This window comes from Carcharodon carcharias, chromosome 19 (genome assembly GCF_017639515.1).
Source record: "Carcharodon carcharias isolate sCarCar2 chromosome 19, sCarCar2.pri, whole genome shotgun sequence".
Lineage (NCBI taxonomy): Eukaryota > Metazoa > Chordata > Chondrichthyes > Lamniformes > Lamnidae > Carcharodon > Carcharodon carcharias.
This window is the reverse complement of record NC_054485.1, coordinates 49,460,124-49,485,120: the sequence shown is the minus strand read 5'-3', so window position 1 is coordinate 49,485,120 and position 24,997 is coordinate 49,460,124. Positions and strand designations below refer to the sequence as shown.

The following is a 24,997-nucleotide window of genomic DNA, read 5'->3' as shown; positions in this document are numbered from 1 at the left end:
CATATGAAAATCAGTGTGTGTGTTCAGAGATGAAGTTACAACAATGATCACGGCAAAGACTGCCTGATAATTCTATTATTGACTCCCTCTCTGGTGTCTTGCACTTCCCTGAACTTGTGCTAGAGCTGCCTGTCTGTGCTTTGGGTATACCAGCACCATCATTGTGTCAGCCTCAGCTTGAGCTGAATTATGCTATTTACACACAGAGTGACTGCACAACCAACATGCTCAGTAACCGTGCCAGGTCAGCTCATGGCATTTTGCCATTCAATCTCTCCCATTCAGTAGTTTGCTTGCACGCTTTATTCAAGGGCCCTCTGTCACCCTGAAATGCATTTTTTTGCATTAACAATCACAACACATTTGGGAGCAATAATTGCTTCTCCTCTTTCTCCCTTTCAAGAGTGCTCTTGTGAAAATAACTATCAGTGTCCTCTTTAAGATCCTAGGACTTCAACCGTACCCTGCATCTCATTGCCAATATAAAAGGGCAAGAGCTGCATTCCCTGATAATGCATTCATACCTCCTCTGCTCTTACCTAATGATGGTGTAGTATATGAATGAGTTTGCTGTAGGCAGCACTGACTGAACACAGCACTAGGTAGATGGGCTACTAATGCAGTTATATGTGGGATAACAATCAATGCTGCAAATTGTCTCTGAGTGTGAGTGACTCTGTGTATATTACACATTGTAAAGCTCAGTGGGTTTATGATTGGATCTTCCACAAAAATCAGTTGACCGCTACAATATTGACTTAGGATTATGAGGCAAAATTGCAGAGAAAAGTAAAATATTTATTGCACATATAAATATTTCACTTCCTTATGTTCAAGCTGTTTATCATTAGGAACAAATATTAGTCACTTTATACTGCAGTTGTTTTTATTTAATTTAGTCAACAAGATATTAAATAAAATATTAACTGGACTGCCACATGCCAATCACCTACATCATGTCAGCAAATCATGCTGCCTTTTTTTATTTGATAATGGGATATTGGCAATAGTTGCTTGGCCAGCATTTATTGTTTATTCTTAATTGCCCTTGAGAAGATGGTGGTGAGCAACTTTCTTGAACTGCTGTAGCCTGTGTGATGAAGGTACTCCCAGGTTGCTATAAGGGAAGGAGTTTCAAGATTTTGACCCAGTGACTGTGAAGGAACAGTGATAAAGTTTCAAGTCAGGATGGTGTGCGACTTGGAGGGGAACCAGGCAGTGTTGTTCCCAAGTGCCTGCTGCCATTGTGCTTCTAGGTGGTAGAGGTTGCAGGTTTGAAAGGCGCTGTCAAAGCAAATTCCTTGGCAAATTGCTGCACTGCATCTTGTAGATGGTAGACACTGCTGCCACTGTGTGTCAGTAGTCAATGGAGAGAATGGTTAAGGTGGTGGATGAAGTGCCAGTCAAGTGGGCTGCTTCATCCTGGATGGTACAGAGCTTCTTGAGTGTTGCTGGAGCTGCACTTGTCCAGGAAAGTGGGTAATATTCAACACACTCCTGACTTGTGCCTTATATATGATACACAGACTTTGGGGAGTCAGGAGGTGAGTTACCACAGAATTTCCAGCCTATGCTCTGCCCTAGTAGCCACAATAGCCACAGATGACTGGTCCAGTTAAATTTCTGATTAATGGTGACCCTCAGGATATTGATGAAGGAAATTCAGCAGTGGTAATGCCATTGAACATCACTAGCCTTTTATCCAGCTCCACCTGCCCCACCCCTCCCTTAAACAGTATAAATTTCATCACATTTCTACTTTACTTCATTCTGAAGAAGGGTCACACGGACTCGAAATGTTAACTCTGCTTCTCCCTCCACATATGCTGCTGGACTTGCTGAGTTTCTCTAGCATTTTCTGTTTTTGTTTCAGATTTCCAACAGCTGCCGTATTTTGCTTTTATCAAGGGGAAATGGTTGGATTCTGTCTTGCCGAGCACTTGTGAATGTTAGCTATAACTATGTGATTATTCTTTCCTCCATTCTCAATACAAATGTTCATTTAAAATCCATAGTCATCAGCCATGTATGTTTGTGTCACTGGGGATATAAGACTGGAGAGTAATCGTGAATGATGGTGTGAGATTGGAAAGTGCATACCCTGAATAGAAGTGTAATTCTCATGAGTACACTGATGGTGAAACTGGAGGGTGTGCATAGTGAATGGGGTGGGAGACTGAAATTAATATATGGTTAATGGGCGTGGAAGGCAGAGTGGCCTGTATCATTATTGAAGGGAGTGACCAGCTATAATTAGTTTAGCAGGTTGTATTGGTTTGATTAAGTCTGCATTTGTTCTGAACAAAAAGCTCTTTTACATGAATTTCATCAAATAAAAAATAAAAAAGTCTAAGATTAACAATGTTGGCCCCCAAACATCCGTAGTTGTGATCTTAGCAGTGAGACCAATGTTGGAGTTTGCAGGGTCAGTAGACGCACTTCATTAGCATGTGGTCGGAGGACATTTGCATAACTCTGGATGTACCTTTGGTTCCCTCACTTCATGCTGCCAGGATATCTGCTATCCAACCAGCTCTAGGTGCCCAAACACTCTTCCCACACACCTTCCCAACTCCCTTCCCCTCTCCCCATCTGAGACACCAAGCAGGCCTCATGAACCCCATGTAAAGAAATCAATTTTGAAAAAATCTTGCACTTTGGAGTGCTTTCGAGTCCTGCATCTCCTGATAGGGCCTATTTTTTCATTCCTGAGAGCTGATTGGCCTCAAGAGGTCAGGCACCCAGTGCACTACTTGGTCTGTGTCTACCACTAAAGGAGACATAAGCAACAAAAGGGAGTACTCTCTCCTTCATATTGAGCATAAGAGTTGTCAACTTAGAAAGCCAAACAATATTCCATGGCTGAAGTCAGAACCTGTTGCACATTGGCCTGAACTATTCCTGTTGAGGGACTTTTAGTTATGGGGAGAAACTAGAATAGCTGGGATTGTTCTCCTCAGAGCATTGATAGTTAAGGAGAGATTTAATAGAAGGTTCAATATTGTCAGGGGTTTTGGTAGAACAAATAAGGAACACTTTCCCTGGGGAGGAAGGTCAGTAACCAGAGGAAAGAGATTTAAGATAATTGGCAAAATAACCCAAGGGGACATGAAGAGTTTTTTTTTATGCACTGAGTTGTTATGATCTAATGAATGCACTGGTTGAAGCGTGGGAGGAAGCACATTCGAAAGTAACTTTCATGAGCGAATTGGCCATATATTTTTAAGCAGAAAAAAATTGCAGGGACATGGTGAAAGAATAAGGGAGTGGGACTAATTGGATAGCTCTTTCAAAGATCTGGCAGAGGCACAATGGACATATAATTCTATGAATGGTTCTACTGATTCCAACCTGAGTGTCAGTGGGAAATTGCTGGATCTGCTGAGCACAATCAGCCCCATTTGCTTTAATGGGTCTGAATTAATTTAAATCTAATCCAGCTATTTTAGGAAATTAATTTTCAGTTTTAAAATTGAAAAGCAGCATCTGTCTGTGTACTGAGTTATACAATTCATCAGTAATTCCCAGCCCTTCAGAAACAGGTTTGTACTCCACTGCCTGCTGTATAGTGTCCACATACATTCAGTTCCTGTGTCACGTTCTGTACTTTAATCAAAGCCATATCACTTTTACTTTACTAAGCAATTATAAAAAGTTAAGACAGTTTTGTTCAAATATGTATATATTTTCTTTTCCTCCTCTTGTGGTCCACGGTATCACTGTCACCCATTCTCCCACATTCCCGTTCCAGAGGGCAGGCAAATGGATATCTTAATCATGGGTCTCTCTGCCAGGCTCCTTGTTGACTTGGTTACTGGAAGGGTTGTGCGAGTCCAGCTCTGGTTGGACATCTTCCTGGAGGTGTCTTCACATGACCTCCTGCCTCCAACTGTTCCACCCCCAAGCTTATATCATTGGTCTCTTGACATGTCCATCCTCATAGTGCTCCAACTTCCTACACCAGTGGGGAAGCAGGCAGAGTGTCTTTGTTACCCAATTGGATAATTTTCATTGTCAGTCAAATATCTTGTATTGTCCATGTCTGAACAAACTAAAGTATTCATCAAGAAAACTTTTAAAGCAAAAACAATTCTATTGCCCCTATATGAGTAGCTCGGTTTCCTAGAGGGTGGTGCAGAATAGTGCCAACAGCAAGTGTTCAATCCCCATGCTGACTAAGGGCCATGGGGCCTGCCTTTTTGCTTTGCCCCATAGTGATATCAAGGCATAACCTCAGGCCTTGGAGACTGCATGAAGAAAGTGATTTGAGTAGCAATATTCTGGAGTTTGCCTTGAATTTCTGGGACCTCCAGGGCACTCCTGTGTTGAAGGGTTGAATCCCCTTTTTATCCCCCAAGCCTTGCCTCAGTTGGACTCAGTGTTTCCTTGATGGGCTATTCAAAGTCTGGCGACTCAATATGGGGCATAGCTTTTTAAATTTTCTTTCCCTGTGGCAGTGAAAATGCAAATAAAAGTAGGACAAGTGTTTACCTCAAGGGACTTCAATTTAAAATAAACTATATCTCCTCTCATTAGTGAAAGGCTGTACCAAAACACAAGGAGCCGCAAGTGCAGTACAATTTTTGTCCTATATGCACAGCACCACTTACTGCTTTCAAATTTCAGTGGAAATCTCTCACTTTGGTAACCAGTTATACCTGCATTTTGAATTCATGCACTTTGATGTCTTTTAGTTTTCTAATTCATAGATGTGTAAACTTTTTCAACAATTACATTATCAGTGTCCTTTCCGTGGAAATAATAGTTACGCTGCTTAAGGACTTAGGGTCATTAGCAAATCTCACTGCATTGATTTTACACCTTGCTTTAACCCGTAGTAGAATCAGTAGCCAATAAAATTAAAGTGAGCTGAATATCAAATGCATGATTAGCGTCGACAGAATTGCTAAACGGCAAGCACAATAGAGAAAGAACCGCTTTGTGCTCCTGCACTTGACGCTGTTGCTCTGTTTCGTTCCCCCACAGAACCCCCAACTGCTCCACAAACTCTCGGTTACAGCACCAGGCAGTCGGCGGTGCTCTTAGACTGGAAGCCCCCTGAGGACAGTGGGGGTCGGACAGATATCACGTACAACGCTCTGTGCAGCAGATGTGCGGTGACCCTCCAGGCGTGTGAGCCTTGCGACAGCCGCATTGAGTTTGTCCCCCAGCAACTGGGATTGGTCGATACGGCCGTTACTGTGGTTAACCTGTTGCCGTACGTCAACTACACCTTCAGGGTGGAGGCAGTGAACGGAGTATCGGACCTGAGTCCCGCTCCGCGGATGTATGTGGAGATTACGTTGGTCATAAGCCAAGGAGGTAAGTGCCAGTGGTTTCTGATTATCAATTGAAAATTTCTTCCTGAAATTTCTCGAGCTCGTTTTTTTTTGTAGTTGACTGTAGGATGTTACTCCGAAGTATTCCAATAAAGATTACTGAGACCCAGGCAAGAAGGGTGGCTTATTGTGCAATGTGAAGACCTCTCGATTGGATTAATGATCGTCAGTAGTTCCTTGAGTCTTTTGCAACATGGAAGCTTATTCTGCACCATAAGGCACTGCTGCAGTGATTCTCGGAGGCCTTGCCCTGGATTCCAATTTGCTAAGTACCCGGAATCAGACTGGACAGTGGCAGAAAGCCCATTGGTATCAGTTGGCAATGTCCACCATGACATTACTATCTCCACCTGTATTTTCCAGAAACACCATCAGTCTTGACCTCCCTTGCCAACAGCCTGTAAATTTGGTGGGCAGGTGGATTATAGCAAGTTGCATAATTTGCCCTGAGTGCCCCCCTAACTTTCCCTGGTTTGGTTAGGAACATTAGCAGATGGGGTAGCAACCCACGTTTTGTTGGTCGGAGAGAGTGAATAATGGCCCCTCTCCTCCTCCCTAATGCCCTGAAAACCTCACTCGTTGGAGGCCCATGTCCTGTCTGCAACATTAAAACAAAATGCGATGAATTTTTTGGGACTTGTCTACCCCTTTAATTGTGGCTCTTGTCCTGATTTCAGCAGAGGTGGGCTCCCTCTTTGTGAGTGTGTAAATAGTGAACCTCGAACCAGGAAGAGAAGTCAGGGACCCTTGGGGTCAGAGCAGTGAATGAAAGTCCAACACAAAGTAGATAATCAGGATCATTGTGGATTTACAATTGTATGGCTTGACTGTAACCAGGTGCGAGCTGGAGAAACAGCTGCACCAGTAAGATTTTAGATTGTACAAATATATTTATTTTATTGCAAATGGCTTTTGAGAAATGGTTTGCACACATTCGAGTATTGTAATTAGTGAAAAGTATACATTTGGGAAGATGTCAGATGAAATTTAATACAGAGGAACGTTAAATGGAAATCTTTAAAGAAGGGTTTAGATGTTGCAATACTATAAGAGTGAAGAGAATGGTTGATGTATCTGTTAACGCGTCGGGGTTCCAAGTTTCATTAGTAGGAGATCAGAGCGCAAAGCATATGCTGAGAACGTTAGATGAAGGAGGGTGGGAAGAGGCTTATGTAGAGAATAACACCAGTGTGGAGCAGCTAGGCCTCTTTCTGTGCTGTACATTCTATATCAGAAGTTAATGCTGAACCAATATAGGTTATCAGTTAGGCCCCAAGTTCAAATATTGTGTCCAGTTTTGGATGGTATAACTTAAGAGGTTATAGAGTGGGTACAGAATTGAGTTGTTAAGATGATAATTCAACAACATGGCTCCAACATTTGGGCTACTGGGCCCTGGTAACATCTTAGTGAATTTGCTAAGAATCCAAGGGCTTCAAAGCAGATGGATGAAAATCACTTAATAGCAACATATAAGCTATGATGTTGAAGCTATCCAAATTGCCACTTCCATAATGAGGCTGGGGAAAGAGCTTGTTAATAGGAGAGCTTCACCCTGAGCTTCCCAAATGGTGTGGTGTTTCTGCAGACCAGGTCAATTTGAAGTGGAGAGGCAAAGTTACAAGGAGATCTCTTCCCAAAAGGGGATTATAAAGCACAGCATAGGCAAAAGCAGAGTTGAAGGAGAAATCAAGTTCATGGGGAATACTGGTCAAAAAGGAGCCAGTTTATTGAGATGGAGAAAAAGGTTTGCAATCAAAAGGAACAGAATGGTTAAAGCAAATTTTTAAAGGGACCACCTGACAGAAAGTTAACCAAAGGGGAGTAATTGAAAGGAACAAAGAAGTAAAGGCCCTCCAAGTGAATCTAAAGTAAAAGGGGGAGAAAAAGAGAAGTAAGTTTTAAAGGGAGGTCATGAAGCATGTTTGCTGTAGGATAATTATGAAAGAAAGAGCCAAGTTTGATCAATGGATTAGGCAATGAAAAGTGAGTTAAAGGAAAGAGCTGGCAATTGCAGCACTCTTGTAGTGGCATCAGCCATAGAATGATCCAAGTTCAACATGACCTGGGAGTCAGAGGTACTTTTGTGAGACTTAATGGATCACTCTTTCAGACCACCAGTGCATGTGGACGGGGTTGTATAGCCTTCTCCTGAATCTATAAAAGGATGTGCACAAACGCTCACCAACTTATAGGAAAAGCTCCGATCTCAAGTAAGTTTCAATTTTGACTTAAAACACTCTTCCAATTTCTAATTGCTGGCATGAGTTCCTCAACACTTCAACTACTGAAGAAAATCTCCATGGATATAAGCAGGAAGTTAGGCCTCAAACTATGTCCATTCAGTCAATATCAAGTTACACTTAAATTTCTTGCAAATCTCATTTGAATACTCTCGAATCTAAACTAGGCCCAAACCCGTGTAAACCAGGGCTATTGGAAAATGTTGAACTTGTGCCATACATTTCTTCCAGTTTTAAAAGTAAAGTTCAACTCTTTTAATCAAAGTTCATGAACCTAGGTCACAAAGTGTTTAAGAACCTGTAATGAGGGAAGCTTTTCAACTTTTAATGTGATTTATGCATAATCCTTAAAAATGCATTCAAAATAGAAAATACAGGGAGGATTTGGACTTGATTAAGTGCCGGTTAATTAAGGAAAGCCAGAACAGATTTGATAACTAGTGATGTTGTAAGAGGGTGTGTTGATGACGGTAATGCGGTTGATGTGGTGTACATCAACTTCCAAAAAGTGTTTTCTTCCAAAAGTATCACATTACAGGCTTGTCAGCAAAGTTGAAGCCCATTGAATGAAAGGGACAGTGCCGGCATGGATACGAGATTGGCCAGCTGACAGGAAACAGAGAGCAGTGGTTTGTGGTTGCTTTTTAGACTGCGGGAAAGTATCTAGTAGGGTTTCCCAGGAGTTGGTACGAGAACCAGCTTTTTCTGACTTGACTTAGGCTTGGCAGGGTACAATTTCAAAATTTTCAAATGACAGAAAAATACTGTGAATTGTGAGGAGGATAGTGATAGACTCCAAGAGGAGACAGACAGGCTGGTGGAATGGGCGGATGCATGGCAGATGAAATTTAGAGGTGTGAAGTGGTACTTTAGGAAGGATATGAAGCCTTTAGACAGGGTGCAGAAAAGACTTACGAGAATGGATATAACTATGAGGATATGTTGGAGAAGAGTAGGTTCAGGGAGATTTGGTAGAGGCATTCAAAATCATGATGGGTCTGGACAGAGTCGATAGGGAGAAACTATTCCCATTGGTGGAAGGGTCAAGAACCAGACGACTGCAATTGACTGTGATTGACAAAGGAACCAGCAGAGGCATGTGGTGGTTAGGATGTGCGGTGGAGTCAAGATTCAATCGTGGCTTTCAAAAGGGAATTTGCTAAGCACCTGAAGAGAAATAATGTGCAGGCTGATGAGGAAAATGCCAGGGAGTGGGACTAGCTGAATTACTCTTGCAGGCACAACAGGCAGAATGGCCTCCTTCTGTGCTGTAACCCTTCTATTACTATGATTTAAAAAAAGTTCAAGAAATTGTAAAAACACTCCATGTTCTGAATTTTATCTTTAGCGAACGCACACCATCGCTGGGCCCAGGAGTGGCCAGGAAATGGACCCCCAACCGTGATCAGTCCTTGACTGCGATTTCACACTTGCTGGCCAATTAACGGTCAGCCAGCGTGAAACACGCGCCAAAAAGCTCAGCCCTGCTGGGGTGGGGGCGGGAAGAGGGCAGGTGATGATATTTCCGTGGGTGTGGGTGAGCACTGCGGGAAAGCTCCCTGAAGGCAGAAAGCTGTCAAGGAGCTGCAGACTTGAAAACGCACAAATAAAGGTTTTAAAAAGCTGCAAAAGAAAAAGCAATCACCTGAAAATATAGCTGATAAAAATGCTGTCTACAGATATTTATTTGAAATTTCAGCCCACCCTTCGGTGAGGTTTGATGAAAAATGTAAAGGCCCACCTGGCTGATTCGCCCATCTGCCAACTGCAAGGTTGAATGGACCACGAAAAATCAGAGAAAATTGCGCCATTAATGGGCTTAATTGCCCTCTTAATTGCAAAAGTCGGAAGTGCGCCTGCCGAGCAAAATATCACGCGAGAGCATGATGACATCAAGATGCTCGTCTGACACCTTCTCGCCTGATTTTATGCCCGATCGGGTCTGGTGCCCGCCCGCGGGACCTAAAATTCAGCCCCGTGATTTTTTTCCCTGCTATACCATAAATTCTGGCTGTAATTGGAAGAGGGCCTCTGATCAAGTGTAATTGCAGAAAACTCTGATGTGAGGCGTTGGCCCAGATTTTCTGGTTTCTGGATCATCATAAACCAGATTTATGACTGAAGGTGATGGCACTGACCTCTGTGGCAATAGCCCAGGCAGTTTGAACTTTGGGGTTCCTCCACAAATGTCTCTGACTCGGAGTTAGATTCGGAGACTTCAGACAGTTACATAGTACTTTGCTGGGTAGTTACCTGGGAAATTTTAAACAGATTAAATCCTAATCTAACAGTAACTATACAACTGACCAGCACCCCCCCCACCACCGCAATTCACTCACATTAACCCGCCAACTCCCCATTCAAACCCCCACCCCCCCATCCCTGACCTTCCCCAACTACCGCCCTGACCCCTCCAACTATCCCCGACCACCTGACTACCCTTTGATCCCCGTTCCTACTTACCCAACCCGCCAACACCACTGACCACCCGACTAGTTTCCCCCCACCAGCTGACTACCCCGACCCACCTGCCCATCTCACCCACCTATCCTACCAGCCTATCCCTTCACTCATTTATCCACTCACCCATTCTCATTGGACATTTGAACTTGTCATGGGGCAGCTGGTGCTGTAAAAAGGGATGTGTCCTGTTTGCTCCCCAGTGCTACAGTGCTGCGATGGAGTTCTCCGATGGACACTGTGCTCTGCATTTCTGGAGAAGCTAGGCTCAGAAGAAATGGCAAGAAATACGGAGCAGCGTCAAGGGGTGGAAGTGTTCAAACTGAAGATGCTTGCCACTCCACAGAAGGTCCGGGCCTCTGTAATTTGTGGTGGGGGCCAGTTTAATGGGCAGAGATATGTTTGGGTGGCAGGGTCAATAGACAATCACCAAATATCATGGAGATTTGAGCATATTGCACTTACCCTCCACTTGTGCTGAAAAGTCTGCTACCTTTTAGGCCAGATAATTGATTTGGGCTCCAGTTATCAACTGTGGGGGACAGTTCACCAGCTTATTTAAATAGACAAAGTGATATTTGTTTATAAAAGCTGATATGCATTGAATTGTCACCTTCTTTGAGGATAACACACGGGCAGGTTCATAGTCCATAACTGTTTTAGATAGATTATTAGAAGCAGTTTGCCTCAGATAAAGGTCAGCATGTTTCAATCCTTTTCCATATGGAGCTAGGTTCAGAGACTTGAGCACCTAATCTAGGCTGACACTCCAGTGCAGTACTGAGGGAAGGCTGCACTGTCTGAGGTGACATCATTCAGATGTTAAACTGAGTACTCGTACACCCTCCCAAGTGAGCATTAATGATCCCATTGCACTATTCAAAGAAGGACAAGGGAGCTTTCCCTCAGTATCCTGGTTAATATTACCACTCGACCAACATTACTGAAACAATCTCCAATCATATATCTCCTCCTCGGTTGTAGAATCTTGCTGTGTGCAAATTGGCTGCGATATTTCATTACATTACAACAGTGACTAAACTTCAAAGATATTTCATTGGTTGTCAAGCACTTTGGGATGTCCTTTAGTCATGAAAGGAGCTATAAAAATGCAAGTTAATTCCTTCTTTTCAAATCTTTGTTTTGCAAGTTGCACTGGGACTAATAGTCAATGGGCACATCTCTCCCAATCCTTATCGCATGTTGAGAAAAAATACCAAAATAAATCGTCAGTATAAAATGTTTCAGTTTATATATGACTCATGGAAACAGAGATCTGAAAGGAATCTTCCCGATTTTTCTTCCTGCCTTCCCCTAAATTGGCTTGGATTTTAACTGGTGTCTTGTCTCTCCCAGAAGATTGCGTGGCTTCTGGCATCTGTATTGTGATACATAAGGCATCACAGTTGTGTGGGACAGGCTGGATCAAAGGGTCCCAAAGGGTCTTTGCCCATCTGTCGTGGTTCTTATGACAAAATGACTTTGGAACCTTAGGAACTTTGTGAAAATTGAGCTTTTAGCTTTAAATGATTGAACATAGTTGATCCCTACTTTTTGTTAACTTACTGGACCCGAAACAAATTTTTCATGGCAGGGTGAAGAATGGCCAGAGGGCCTCTGTGAATTGTTCAAGATTTCCATATATCTTGGTTTGATATTAGGCTATTGATCGGAGTCAAAGTGATTACATAAACTGCTGCTGGAAATAATTAAAGAAAAGGTTTTGTGCTTCAAGTTGGTTAAGCATCCATTCTACATTACAAGTGTGAATCATTGTGAATGAACTGATTTCTATCCTTCAAGCAGTACATTGAGAGGGAGAACTAGACTTTGACATGTATTACTTTGGAAACAAATTGAAAGAGCTTCCTGATAAGCTGAAAGTAGGCATTAGTGGTTTTATACAATCTCCTTTCTTCAATAGGTGCTTTTGTTGTACTTCAGAGTGAAAAAAAAAAGCCTTTGGTTTAATCCCAGGAGCTGGCATCTATCTGAATTGGGCTATAATCAAAACTGTGCCCACTTAAGCTGCAGAAACAGCAGCACAGGATTACCTTCTCCCAAACCTTTGTTTCCCCTAGATATTGAAAAATAGGTATTATCCTTATCAAACATACGGGTTCTGTGGTGTTCACAAAAGCTGAAATTGCAACCTGTGAACATTTGAAAGCTTATACTATTCACCTATTGCTGCTAATAAACACACTTTGAGAACGAAACCAGTTTTCCCAACTTGCAGACTACAATAATTATTAACTAATTCTGAAACAACATGCTCTGTTTGCTTATATTGTTAGAAATAATTAACACAACCGCTACCTCTAATTTCCCTGTACAGGTCCTTGCAGTTAGACAATCCCTTCTGCATTGGCCACAAAACAAATATTGCATCAGTGGCTTTGGCAGTTCTTTAGCATGGATCTTAGCAGAAAGGACAGATGCCTGATGAAATAGTTGTATGTCTGGAGATTACAGACAACTTCAGGCAGGGATTCCTATGAGGTTTGTTATGGACAGGAGGGGGGTTAATTTAAACAGTGCGAATTTCTCCTCTCACCACCCGTCCATAACCAGAAAGATGTTTTGATTTGCTTCACCCTTTATAAGCAGTGCAGTATTTCCCAACCACTCAGTTTTGGTGTGATCCCAAATTTTCTATTAATAACCCCATAGCAGACTCAAAATAGGGTGAACTCAAAGGGTTAGTTTATTTGCGCCCACTCAAAACGCAGGGGAAGGTCGCAACATTGCCTCCTTTGCATTTACACACTAAAGGAACAATAGAGAAAAGAAAGATTTACAGTGCAGGGACCACAGAAAAAAGAAATATTGTTTCATGTAGGTTCCAGAGTCCAGAATCAAAGTCCTATAAGGAGATCGGTGAGCTAAAAACCAATGCTGGATAATTCACTTTTCCGGTGGTGTTGACTTCACACATAGGAGATAGGTATGAGGAGATAATTCAATCTTGCAGGCTTTCCAATAGAAGCAGTGCAGATGGGACCTGGTGTCCAACCTGGGCCAGAGCTCCTTGTCTGTGATGCTGCTGGTGAGATGGTAAAATGGCAGTCTGAGATAGTACAACAAGGCAATATTACTGGTTCCACAAACCAGAGGTCCATGTCACATAACTCCCACCACTTCACAGTGCCTTTGACAAACGATGTATATCCCTCACCTGGGTCCCCAAGATTGTTGAATGTCTCAACCGTTAAGAATTAAAAGGAAGGCTGTGGGGCTCTTTGTCTTAGCAGATGAGCAGATTCCTGTTGGCCAGCCTGGGTTATGGAATGCAGATGGCCTTTGTTCAGCTCGCTTTGAATTTGGACTGTGCAGCCCAAAATGTGTCCTTAGTGGCTCGGCAGAGAAAATGATGTGGGAGGTTCTCTGATACTGCCAGGTAGCTCCTTTGTTCAAGGGTCAACAGACAGACAGACTCAGCCATGTTAGGTCTTTGCCCAGTTTTAAATTTTTAGAGATAGCAATGAGCTATCTATGTATTTTATAAAAAAATGTGCAGTGTGAATTTTTCATCCCTCACAGGTTACACTGTCTTTTTCAATGTAATACCCAAAATCAGCCATACCAATGCAAAAAATTGTGGAATTTTAAGGGCAAGTTTAGTTTCTGCTAGCTTTTATACTGATTTCAAAATGTCATGCTAGAATCTGGCCCCACTTACAGAATTAGTCACATCCACAGAGTGAATCAATTATTATTGGAAATTTCCCCCATTTGTGGGCTCTAGAGGAGATTGTTGAAATTAAGCCTTAGTTTTAGTTGCAAGTACATATAATAGGCACCTTTTTAATTAGCTTTTGATTTTTTTTAATTTACTAAGAAACTGACTTCTGTAGACCAATGTAAGTCTGAAATAGTTCTGTATAATTTTAAAGTCATTTTTACTCACAGGTGATGTACTCACTCTGATTCAAAGGCTTATTTTTTCTGATTTACCCATTTTCAGCAGTTGGTGAGAGAACATGACACAGTTTGATGAAGTAATTCAAGGAATATTTTTAGTAATAACGCTGAACAAAACAATGACGTTCTAAAATGCTGCTCGATTGTTACTAATCAATGGCATTTGGCAGCATGCAAATGAGCTTGAGTGGAAACTTGAGAAAATAAATACTTCTCAAAGCCAGCCTGTTGGCCTAAGTTTTAATTAGGCATGAGTCGTGCTTTCTGTTAATACTGATAGTGAGGTAGTTTAAAAAGTAAATTAAGTGGTTGAATGTATGGACAGAGTTAAAGTGGGAGAAGGCTTTTCTGGAGCATTAACAGCAGAACAGAGCTATTGGGTCAGATGGCCTGTTTCTGTGCTGTAAATTTGATTATAATTTTGTTCTTAATTTGATTTCATGAGGCTTTGGCCCTGCTGAGAAACAGTAACTATGGTGACTAAAACTCGTAGTGTTTGGACCCTGTGTTAGTTTCTGTTACTTCATGGATGCACAAAATTCTGACTTTAGGAGTTCTTACACTGTTGTATTAGTCTAACGAAGGAGGAGAACCCTCCTCTACCTCCAGCACTGTACAACATAATGTGACGAAGCCAGGCTTTCTCCTCCCCTGCCCTCCCCACACCATTGCCCTGCTCCCATGAAAACATGGCTGGGATCTTCTTTGCCTTAATTGTACAACTGTTGGATGGTGGGGCTGGGTTAGAGGTCCTTCACATTGGACCTGCTGCTATTTTGAGACAGCTATTGCAGAAGCTTTAAAATAAGGTGGGACTGTCAGAGATTAATCATACCAAGGCTTCATTAATATGTAGAAACCCTATTTATTACTTGTGCACAAGAGAGACAGCACACAAAAGAGCTACTGTACAGTCTCGTAGCAGAATACATGCAGACCAGTTAAAAGCATTTTTACAGCCAGTCAATAAATTTTGCACAAACCTATCTGCTTATTTGCATAAGTTAACTGACCAATCCATATTTCAGTAAATTTTCATTCCCAGCACAACAGATGTTGTGCTTACACAAATGCTTATCACAATCCTGATTACATTGGCCTGAGAAAGAACAAAATGGAATGTTTCAGGGCTCATCCTACAACTGTGGTCAGACAAGATGGTATTGTTCTCAAGGTTGCAGTATTTTTCTCTTAGACCTAGACATATAATTCAACTTCTTCCATTAACCCTTTTAGCACTAAATGGGCTCCCTATTGTTGCCTAGGCCACCACACTTCCCCACTTTTGTCCTAAAAGGACAATCCACCACCCTTAGCCAAGTTCTCTGTATCCTAGTCGCCAGGCTTCATCCTCAGTGAGGTCCTGATTCCTCAAGAGAGGGAGGGAATAGATAATAGGCTTGCCACCAGGACTCTGGAGATTCTGTAGTCGGCAGATAGAGCGGATGCAGCAGGTCTGACTGAGCTCAACGCTCGCAGGGCCAGCAAGTTGGGGGAACCGGACTGATTTTTGTAATTGCAAGGTCCAGATTCTTCAGTGTAGCATCCATTAGAGGTCCAAGTGGAGGTGGAATTATTTGAGGTGAGATTGTATGATCGTTGGCAATCACACCCACCCACGTTAAAGTATATGAGACTATCCTCAGATCTCAGGACCTGCGAAACACACCCTCTCATTGGCCTTGCACTGCCTAAAGGTGGTCATAGGACCAGACTGGTTGTGGAACCGAAATCGGCCCTGCTGGTAGTTATAATCAGCAAGGTAGGCACAGGAACCCAATGGCAATTCGCCCACCCGAGTACTACCCTTGGTATAATTTCTCCTGACGCATAGCCAGGCTGGCCCCTTAACAACCACAAAGGTGGGCTCCCGTCTCCAAATGGATTTTTGATGAATGAGGGCCCCTGTATTACCTGGGGACTATGTAGAATCTGAGGGGAAAGCCAAAAAATGCATCTCTGAGGAGGAGGGGTTAACAGGAAAATGAGTACAAATCCAACATTTAGTCCGATTAACTTGCGAGGCTACGGCCTGCATTTGTTGAACTGCAGAATTGGTATTCCATGCCCCCACAAGGACCGTGCAGGACAGGATTCAAATCAGAGTCAGCATTCTGACGGCTCAGTTAAAGTTCCTGCACAAGCACTTATGTCCGAGGTCGGCGTCCGCTTGACGTGTGATACGTGGATCCACAAGGACGTCCTTCAACCTTCATGGCTGTATGGGTGGTGAGCAGGACTTGGAAAAGTCCGTCCTATCGAGGTTCCAAACAGTTCTTTCTCCTGAAGGTCTTTACCAGGACTAGATCCCCGGGCTGGTATTGATGGCAGTCTTCAATGATGGGCTTTCTCTGAGCTTCTACTACCTGCGTATGCAAGCTTTTGAGAGAATTAGTAAGCGCTATACAGTATGTCATCATTCCCTCATCCATAGCTTGGATGTCTATTTCCTTAGCAGACAAAGGTGGTGCCACTGGGAGGCGCATAGGACGTCCCATTATAACTTTATAAGGGGAAAGGGAGGTGGTACGGTTAGGGTGGGAGCGCGTAGTCATAAGCGCCAGGGGTAGAGCTTTAGGCCATTTCAAACAGGTTTCCTCACATAATTTAGCTAGTTTTTCAGAATACCGTTTTGTCTTTCCACTGCCCCAGTAGACTGGGGGTGGTATGGGCAGGAAAGGTGATGGTTGCATTGTAAGGCCTTCAACAGTTCCTTCATCACTTTAGCAGTAAAATGAGGTCCATTATCACTCGATAAAAACTCTGATATCCCAAATCTGGGTATATACTCACGTAAGAACAATTTTGCAACAATAATTGCATCATTTCGTCGGGTGAGATACGCCTCCACCCATCGCAAGAACAAACTACTATAACTAAAATATAATTATATCCCATACATTTAGGCATTTGTATAAAGTCCATTTGTAGCTGTACAAACGGGCCCCATGGATGGGGTCCTGTACCAGCAGTCACTGTGGGCGTCTTGCCTAGGTTATGTCGTTGGCAAAGCAGACATTGTGAAGCTATTTTAGCTACCATGGCAAAAAACCCAGGTGCAACCCACATCTGCTGTGTCATTCTGTTCATCCCCCCTTTGCCCCAATATTTTCTACTCTATATAATGTCCTGCCAGGTGTTGACATAGGTATGACAGGTATTACTAATACATTGCCTAATAGCATATTAATGTTCACTATACATTCAACATTCATTCTATATACGCTTGTCAAACCTCTGAGCTGGCAACCGCTGGCAACTGGTCAAGTCATGATTCTTGTGTCGTGAGAGCTTCAATAAATGCTCATTAGTTACCCATAAAGGGACTACCCCTTCATTAATCTGTCTTAAATTTTCTTGGACTTGTCCCAGTACCCAAGATCCATAGCTGCTGCATAAATCATTTCTGTTTGCTTCATCTGAAATATCTTTCCCTATTTCAATTAATTTATTGATAGTCCCCGCATGACTTTCGAGCATGGTAGCCAGGATTTGGATTAACCGTGTCTTGTCCTGTTCCGTATCTAATTAGGTACCCTGGATCCCCTGTCCCCACTCTAGAATCTCCTTAAGCTTAAAGCTCAGAGTACAAACCTTCTGGTCAACAGTTGCCAGGTTCTGAATTAACCACTGATGTCCCTATATTGAATATCGTAGCGGCATCATTTATCAGGCTGCGCTTAATGCGGTTCCCTCCCAAGCCTGATTGCATCTTGCCATTGAACTGAACTGCTTCAGTCATCAATTGGCACGTCAGAGCCGTATAGAGTGCTTGGGTATGGGTTGAGCACCACTGGGGCAGGACGACACTGGATACATTCAAGACTACGGGTACTAGCCATGGTGTACGTTATCATACAAAACTTCTGATTAACCAGTACCAAACCATTCGTCAGTCCTGGATGCATAGTCGGACAAGATGGGTCAGTTGGTGTGGTTTGAGAGGCTTCAATTATCTCTACTCAGACTGTGGAAGTAGATGTGGAAGGTGGCTGGGTAGTGGCGGACCTCCCACGCCTGATCTGAAACAAACCCTTACTACAATTTGAAAGCACTTGTTCTCCTACTGTTACATTTATCATTCCCCGTTGCGTGTCGCATTCGGCACTGTCCGTGCTGTACCAAAGTTCCTCCTGCGGTGCGGGATGAGCAGTGATGATCCCCGACCTTGTTGCCAGTACTGATATACCCATTACCAGAATCGTAGATCTGTGGAGACATTAACATCGGCTCCCATTCTCTGGGTTGCCGCTTGGTCAATTGTCATGTATCTTTAACTGTGTGTAATGCCTCCCTTTACTTCCTGTTCTCATATCCACAAGTGCGCATGTATCACCTGTCATAATTACCTCGTATGGTCCGTGCCTGTTCGCTCCGAGCTCACCCTGACCACCACCTTATTTCCCACTTGGTCTATTGTTGCTCTTTGGAGTTGCCTGCTTCCATATACTTAATCACCTGTTGGTCTCTGACTTCCTTCCTTAACTCATGCAATTGCTTATTTAATTCCCTTACATAATCCATATTTTTCCTTTCAATGGCCCTACATCTCCTCCTTCCACTAAAATGCCTTCAGGTAATTGCATGGCCCTTCCTGTTATCAATTCAATGCGGTGAACCTGGTAGTCCTATTTGGTGTAGCCCTGAGGCGCATCAGATTGCTGGGCAATACCGTGTCCCAGCTGTTGCCTGTCTTCTGAATTGCTTAGGCTATAGATGTTTTTAAAGTTCACTTCATCCTTTCCACCATCCCTGGACTCTCGGGTGTTAAGGGATATGGAATTTCTGTTTAATCTCCAAAAGATTACACACTTCTTTAATGACGCTTCCTGTGAAATGAGTTCCCTGTTCTGAATCCATCTGGGTAGGCACTCCCACCCCTTCCAGTTTACTCTCTCCTGCTGCTGTCTCATGTCAGACTTCAATTCCTTAAATAACTCTACAATGCACCTTCTTATCCTATCTCTCAATGGCTCAGTATCTTCACTTCCAGTGATGGTTCTTTCTGGGAACCGCTTAACTCTGCCTGTCATCAAGGTGTTAATCCTGTGGTCTTACTTTTTGTAGTTCGCAGGCACATTAATATAATCGGTAGTACATCTATTTAGCCTTTTTCCATCTTTCCCTTTAACTGTATCTATCTTGTAGTAAATTGTTAAGTATTATTTCTCCTTGCCCTTCAATTGCCCCAACTACAGACACTGAATAATTTTACCTCTTAGTTTTTTTTTTCCGGACCACAATCATCCTAAGACTCTCTTGAGTTCAGTTTCTCTATTGTCAATGAGGATCTCTATCTCTAGATCTTTGCTTATCTCCCCCTGTGCAGTTCCAATGCCTCAGCTGATGGCCGGATTATCAAATTTATTTCCCTTAAAGCAGTTTGTACATTATGTCCTCTTTCCCTAACTCATTCTGCTACTTGCCTCATACCATTTTACACATGCAACAGCTACCATCTTATCTTGCTCAGGTTCCCTGGAGAGACTTTAAAATAAATAAAATATTCTCATAACAGTTTTAAAAACAGAAATCAGGTATTGACATGTTTTGCTTCCTTATCTTCTTCTCAAACATTTTAATGTCTCAAAAGTAACCCACTAAATTGTGTCTGACCCTTTTCTTTTAGAATTACCCCAGGTTCATTAACTCGGCCAAAAATTGGATTTCTGCCAAACTTTGTCAAGGTCTTGAGCTTAGCTTCATATTTTGGGAACAGACTTTACAAATACAAAAGCTTGCAGCATTTGAATTAGTGCCAATTGTTGTCAAACCTTTTAAAATGAAAATTCCCTTTTGAGACCTTTATCAAGAACCAAACCTCAAATTTTTAAACTTTGTAAGAACTGTAATTTACACTATCAGAATTAAAATAACCTCTTTTTCATGTGTAATGATTTGTATCCAGATTAGAAGTCTCATATGTTTATCGACAAATTCTTCATCTTTGGATAGCATCCTTGTTATTCAAAGTAACCTGTTAAATTACACTGCACTTTACATCTCAAGATTGTCCCAAATTCAAATTCCAGTACTTTTGGAAAGCAGATTTCCTTTAATATTTAATTAATATCTTCATAAGAAACCCCTTTTTATCCATTGGAACCACGTAGACCTTGTGTTTATGTCTTTTGGTTTTCCTAGAGTCCTTTTGAATTTTATTTCATTTTTTTTGTATCAGGATTTTAGAATACCAATTCGATTGTAATCAATCCCAATCAGCTTGGAAGCAGGTGATGAGGGTTATTCCTTACTAGTCTGCAAGGGGGTGGTACAAGGGTTGGTTCTTCTCAAACAAAGGCAAACCCTGTTTTATTTTTACAACACCTTCAAATTACGATTTTTGCCAGAAATCTCAACTCAAACTTTATACTCAAAACTTTGGAATGTTTGAGTAAACTTTTCCTTTAATCTAATATGGGGCTTTTGACTCTAAAGTGCTCAAATGCACACACAAAAGACAATTCAGGGAAGAAAACACATTAAGGCTCACATACAAATGCTTCCTTGCACACAAACACATATATAAAGGTATGTATTTATATTCCTATAATATTGAACTTAACTCTAAACGAAGCTTCAAGTAGCAGTGGGGGGGAATAAAGGGATCTTGTAGGCTTCACCTATAGGGACCTTCAAACTGACGAAAGCTCACATTTTCTCTGCTGCTGCTTGTCCCTTGCTCATTAACCCCCGATGCTCATTAACCCTCTCTCTCTTCAGCACAAACAGCTCTTGTAACTTAGATCAGTTCATTTTTTTTAAGTTACAGAAAATTCAGTAGCGGACCTTTCAATTCCATAATGGACATACATATAAGCATTTGGGGTTCCCTTGGAGGGGGAGCCAAACAAATTGGGTTTCTTTGATGCCATATTACACATTCTTTATATAATAACTAAAAAAGGCCAGTCCTTGGCGGGTCCTCGACCCCCAATCTACTACTAAGGTACTTTCACCAATCAGTCCACTCACACACTCAAGGGGTCCCGGACCCTGAGCCGCAAACACACACCCACACACTCAGTACCAACTCCAGGGGCTCCAATCCCGAGTATATTCTAAACCTAAACTCCAGGGGCTCCTACCCCGAGTATATTCTAAACCTAAACTCCAGGGGCTCCAACCCCGAGTATATTCTAAACCTAAACTCCAGGGGCTCCAACCCTGAGTATACAATATAACTAAACTCCAGGGGCTCCAACCCTGAGTATACAATATAACTAAACTCCAGGGGCTCCAACCCTGAGTATACAATATAACTAAACTCCAGGGGCTCCAACCCTGAGTATACAATATAACTAAACTCCAGGGGCTCCAACCCTGAGTATACAATATAACTAAACTCCAGGGGCTCCAACCCTGAGTATACAATATAACTAAACTCCAGGGGCTCCAACCCTGAGTATACAATATAACTAAACTCCAGGGGCTCCAACCCTGAGTATACAATATAACTAAACTCCAGGGGCTCCAACCCTGAGTATACAATATAACTAAACTCCAGGGGCTCCAACCCTGAGTATACAATATAACTAAACTCCAGGGGCTCCAACCCTGAGTATACAATATAACTAAACTCCAGGGGCTCCAACCCTGAGTATACAATATAACTAAACTCCAGGGGCTCCAACCCTGAGTATACAATATAACTAAACTCCAGGGGCTCCAACCCTGAGTATACAATATAACTAAACTCCAGGGGCTCCAACCCTGAGTATACAATATAACTAAACTCCAGGGGCTCCAACCCTGAGTATACAATATAACTAAACTCCAGGGGCTCCAACCCTGAGTATACAATATAACTAAACTCCAGGGGCTCCAACCCTGAGTATACAATATAACTAAACTCCAGGGGCTCCAACCCTGAGTATACAATATAACTAAACTCCAGGGGCTCCAACCCTGAGTATACAATATAACTAAACTCCAGGGGCTCCAACCCTGAGTATACAATATAACTAAACTCCAGGGGCTCCAACCCTGAGTATACAATATAACTAAACTCCAGGGGCTCCAACCCTGAGTATACAATATAACTAAACTCCAGGGGCTCCAACCCTGAGTATACAATATAACTAAACTCCAGGGGCTCCAACCCTGAGTATACAATATAACTAAACTCCAGGGGCTCCAACCCTGAGTATACAATATAACTAAACTCCAGGGGCTCCAACCCTGAGTATACAATATAACTAAACTCCAGGGGCTCCAACCCTGAGTATACAATATAACTAAACTCCAGGGGCTCCAACCCTGAGTATACAATATAACTAAACTCCAGGGGCTCCAACCCTGAGTATACAATATAACTAAACTCCAGGGGCTCCAACCCTGAGTATACAATATAACTAAACTCCAGGGGCTCCAACCCTGAGTATGTTCTGGCCAAAGCGGTCCCGGACCGCGACAACTAATCTCCTAAGCACTTAAATAGATGACTTACCCTAAGAGTCAGCCACAGGCAGGCGAAGGCAGATCATGGGTCAACGAACCCCAGAAGCCCAAATCGGGCTGCCGCGGACTGAGGAGTCCTTGAACCGCGAGGCCCTAACACTGGTGCTCTGTGACCCAACCCTAGGGGTTAGTCATCTAGGTGGAGCCTCCATTTAACTGTCAGAGATTAATCACACCAAGGCATCATTAATATGTAGAAACCCCATTTATTACTTGTGCACAAGGGGGACAGCACAAAAAAGAGCTACTGTACAGTCTCATGGTAGAATACACGCAGACCTGTTAAAAGCATTTTTACAGCCAATCAGTACATTTTGCACAAACCTATCTGCTTATTTGCATAAATTAGCTGACCAATCCATATTTCAGTAAATTTTCATTCCCAGCACAACAGATGTTGTGCTTACACAAATGCTTATCACAATCCTGATTACATTGGCCTGAGAAAGAACAAAATGGAATGTTTCAGGGCTCATCCTACAACTGTGGTCAGACAAGATGGTATTGTTCTCAAGGTTGCAGTATTTTTCTCTTAGACTTAGGCATATAATTCAACTTCTTCCATTAACCCTTTTAGCACTAAATGGGCTCCCTATGGTTGCCTAGGCCACCACAGGACTACGTTTATTATTCACCTTTAGTTCCTCTAAGACCATTGAGTCACTGTGTTCTATGAACAGGAGGGTGCAGGTCAGCCCAGGTACATGTTCTCTTTCTTGGAGGACGTTGGAAAAAGGAAGGGCTTGCATTTAATTCACACCTTTCATGGCTTCCTCAAGGAACCAAAGTACCTTTTGATGTGTAGTCACTGTTCCAATGTAGAACGTGGCAGCCATTTTAAACATAGCAAGGTGCCACAAACTGGATTAAGATAACAACCAGGTAACATGTTTTAGGGGCATTTCTGTGCAGTAAATATTGGCTAGGACTGCAGTGGAGTATCAACTGAGCTTTTATGCTCAAGTCCTGGGAGTAGGGACTTGAATACACCACCTTCTGACTCAGAGGTGGAAGTGCAACATTGAGTCAGGACTGACATTGTTAAACCCATTTGGGATTTTATGACAATCTAGGAGATTTTATGGCTATTTCCTAATGTCAGGAACAAATGAGCAGATTTATTGAAATCACTTCCACACTTTCAATTGCTCAGCAGGTTGCCTGAGGCGACCATCTTTACCGACTTGTTCGTGCAACGTAATTGAAATCCTCAGACCTCAATTATGTAACAAGTGTTTTGACAGCTAGGCATGTTCTGATCTCACCCAGCCCCCCACCCACCCCGACTGATAATTTTATACTGAACTAATATTTACTGAGCTTGTGGACTAAGCTCGATTACAAGCTCGATTGTGATATAAACGGAGAACGTTTGCAGTTCGGGCAGCCGCATTGTCCATTCTGGCCCCTTCATATCATTGATACTGTTTCCATACAGACATATATCAATCATATTGAGGCTAACCGGTTTCCCCGACATACTGCAGCCCATCATTGTATTTGCATTGCAGCAGAACAATGCAGCACGTTATTGTATTATCAGATTGAAGCAGGGAGCGGGGTAAGTCGGACTCCAGAGACAGGACAGGCCTCAGCAGCTGTCCGTATTTATTAAACTGAGATTCAAAGACAAATTCTGGGTAATCATCAGGCCAAGCTCTTCAGAGAGTGCCATCCAAACTATGCCCATCTTCGGTTACGAACTGAGTTATATTTCTCAGTACGTTAAGACGGCAGGCTTTAAGAAATTCTTGTTTGTTTTAACATGCTGTCTAAATACCAGATAAAAAGAGAAACCTATAATAATTGTGGAATTCAATTTCATTGCTGCAGTCATGTGAAACAGATTAAATCAAATTAAGTACATAAAGGCATGCGTGTGCATATATCTATAGAATAAACTTTGCGTAAGCATCAGAAGGAGTTGTGAAACTTGTTTGTGCATGCATAATAGATCTCATTGTCCAATTATCTCTCCTTTGTTCCAATGGGGTGGCAACTTGTGATATCTACAGCTGTTGTCATTACACAGTGCGAACAAAATAACCAGAGACAGTAACTGAATACAAAGGCCAACTGGACTGAATCAAACTATATTGGTGTCAATTTCCACCTTGAGGCGTCCTCCATCTTGACCCTTTTTTTAATCCAATTTTTTCTCTCACCCCCACCCCACAGGGTCATTGGTCACTTGTTCTTGTGTTTTGCTTTCACAGGATGCTGACCCTTCTACTGCTATTAACATATTCTGCTATCGTACCTTTATGCAACTATCAGCACCTTCTTTAGTCTATAATACTAGCATTAACACTCCCTTGTATTGTGTCCAATATCTCCCCTGAGCTCCCACCTATTCCTGACCTCCTATTTTGATCCACCTGCTCCACCTCCTCTCTTCAACAGAATAAAACCCATCACATTCCTACCTCTTTTTAGCTCTGAAGAAGAGTCATTCAGACTTGAAACATTAACTCTGTTTTTATCTCCACAGGTGCTACCAGATCTGCTGAGTTTTTCCAGTACTTTCTGTCTTTATTTCAGATTTCCGGCATCTGCAGTATTTTGCTTTTA

General features: G+C 42.4%; 1 protein-coding gene across 1 annotated transcript in view; it reads left to right on the top strand.

Moving 5' to 3' along the window:
- The window catches only part of LOC121291613 (ephrin type-A receptor 7-like), a 630,124-nt gene that overhangs the window by 350,187 nt on the left and 254,940 nt on the right, over positions 1 to 24,997 (top strand). The window contains exon 5 of the mRNA XM_041213056.1: positions 4,987 to 5,322. Coding sequence (XP_041068990.1) covers positions 4,987 to 5,322 — 336 coding nt within the window. The remainder of the gene's footprint in view (positions 1 to 4,986; positions 5,323 to 24,997) is intronic.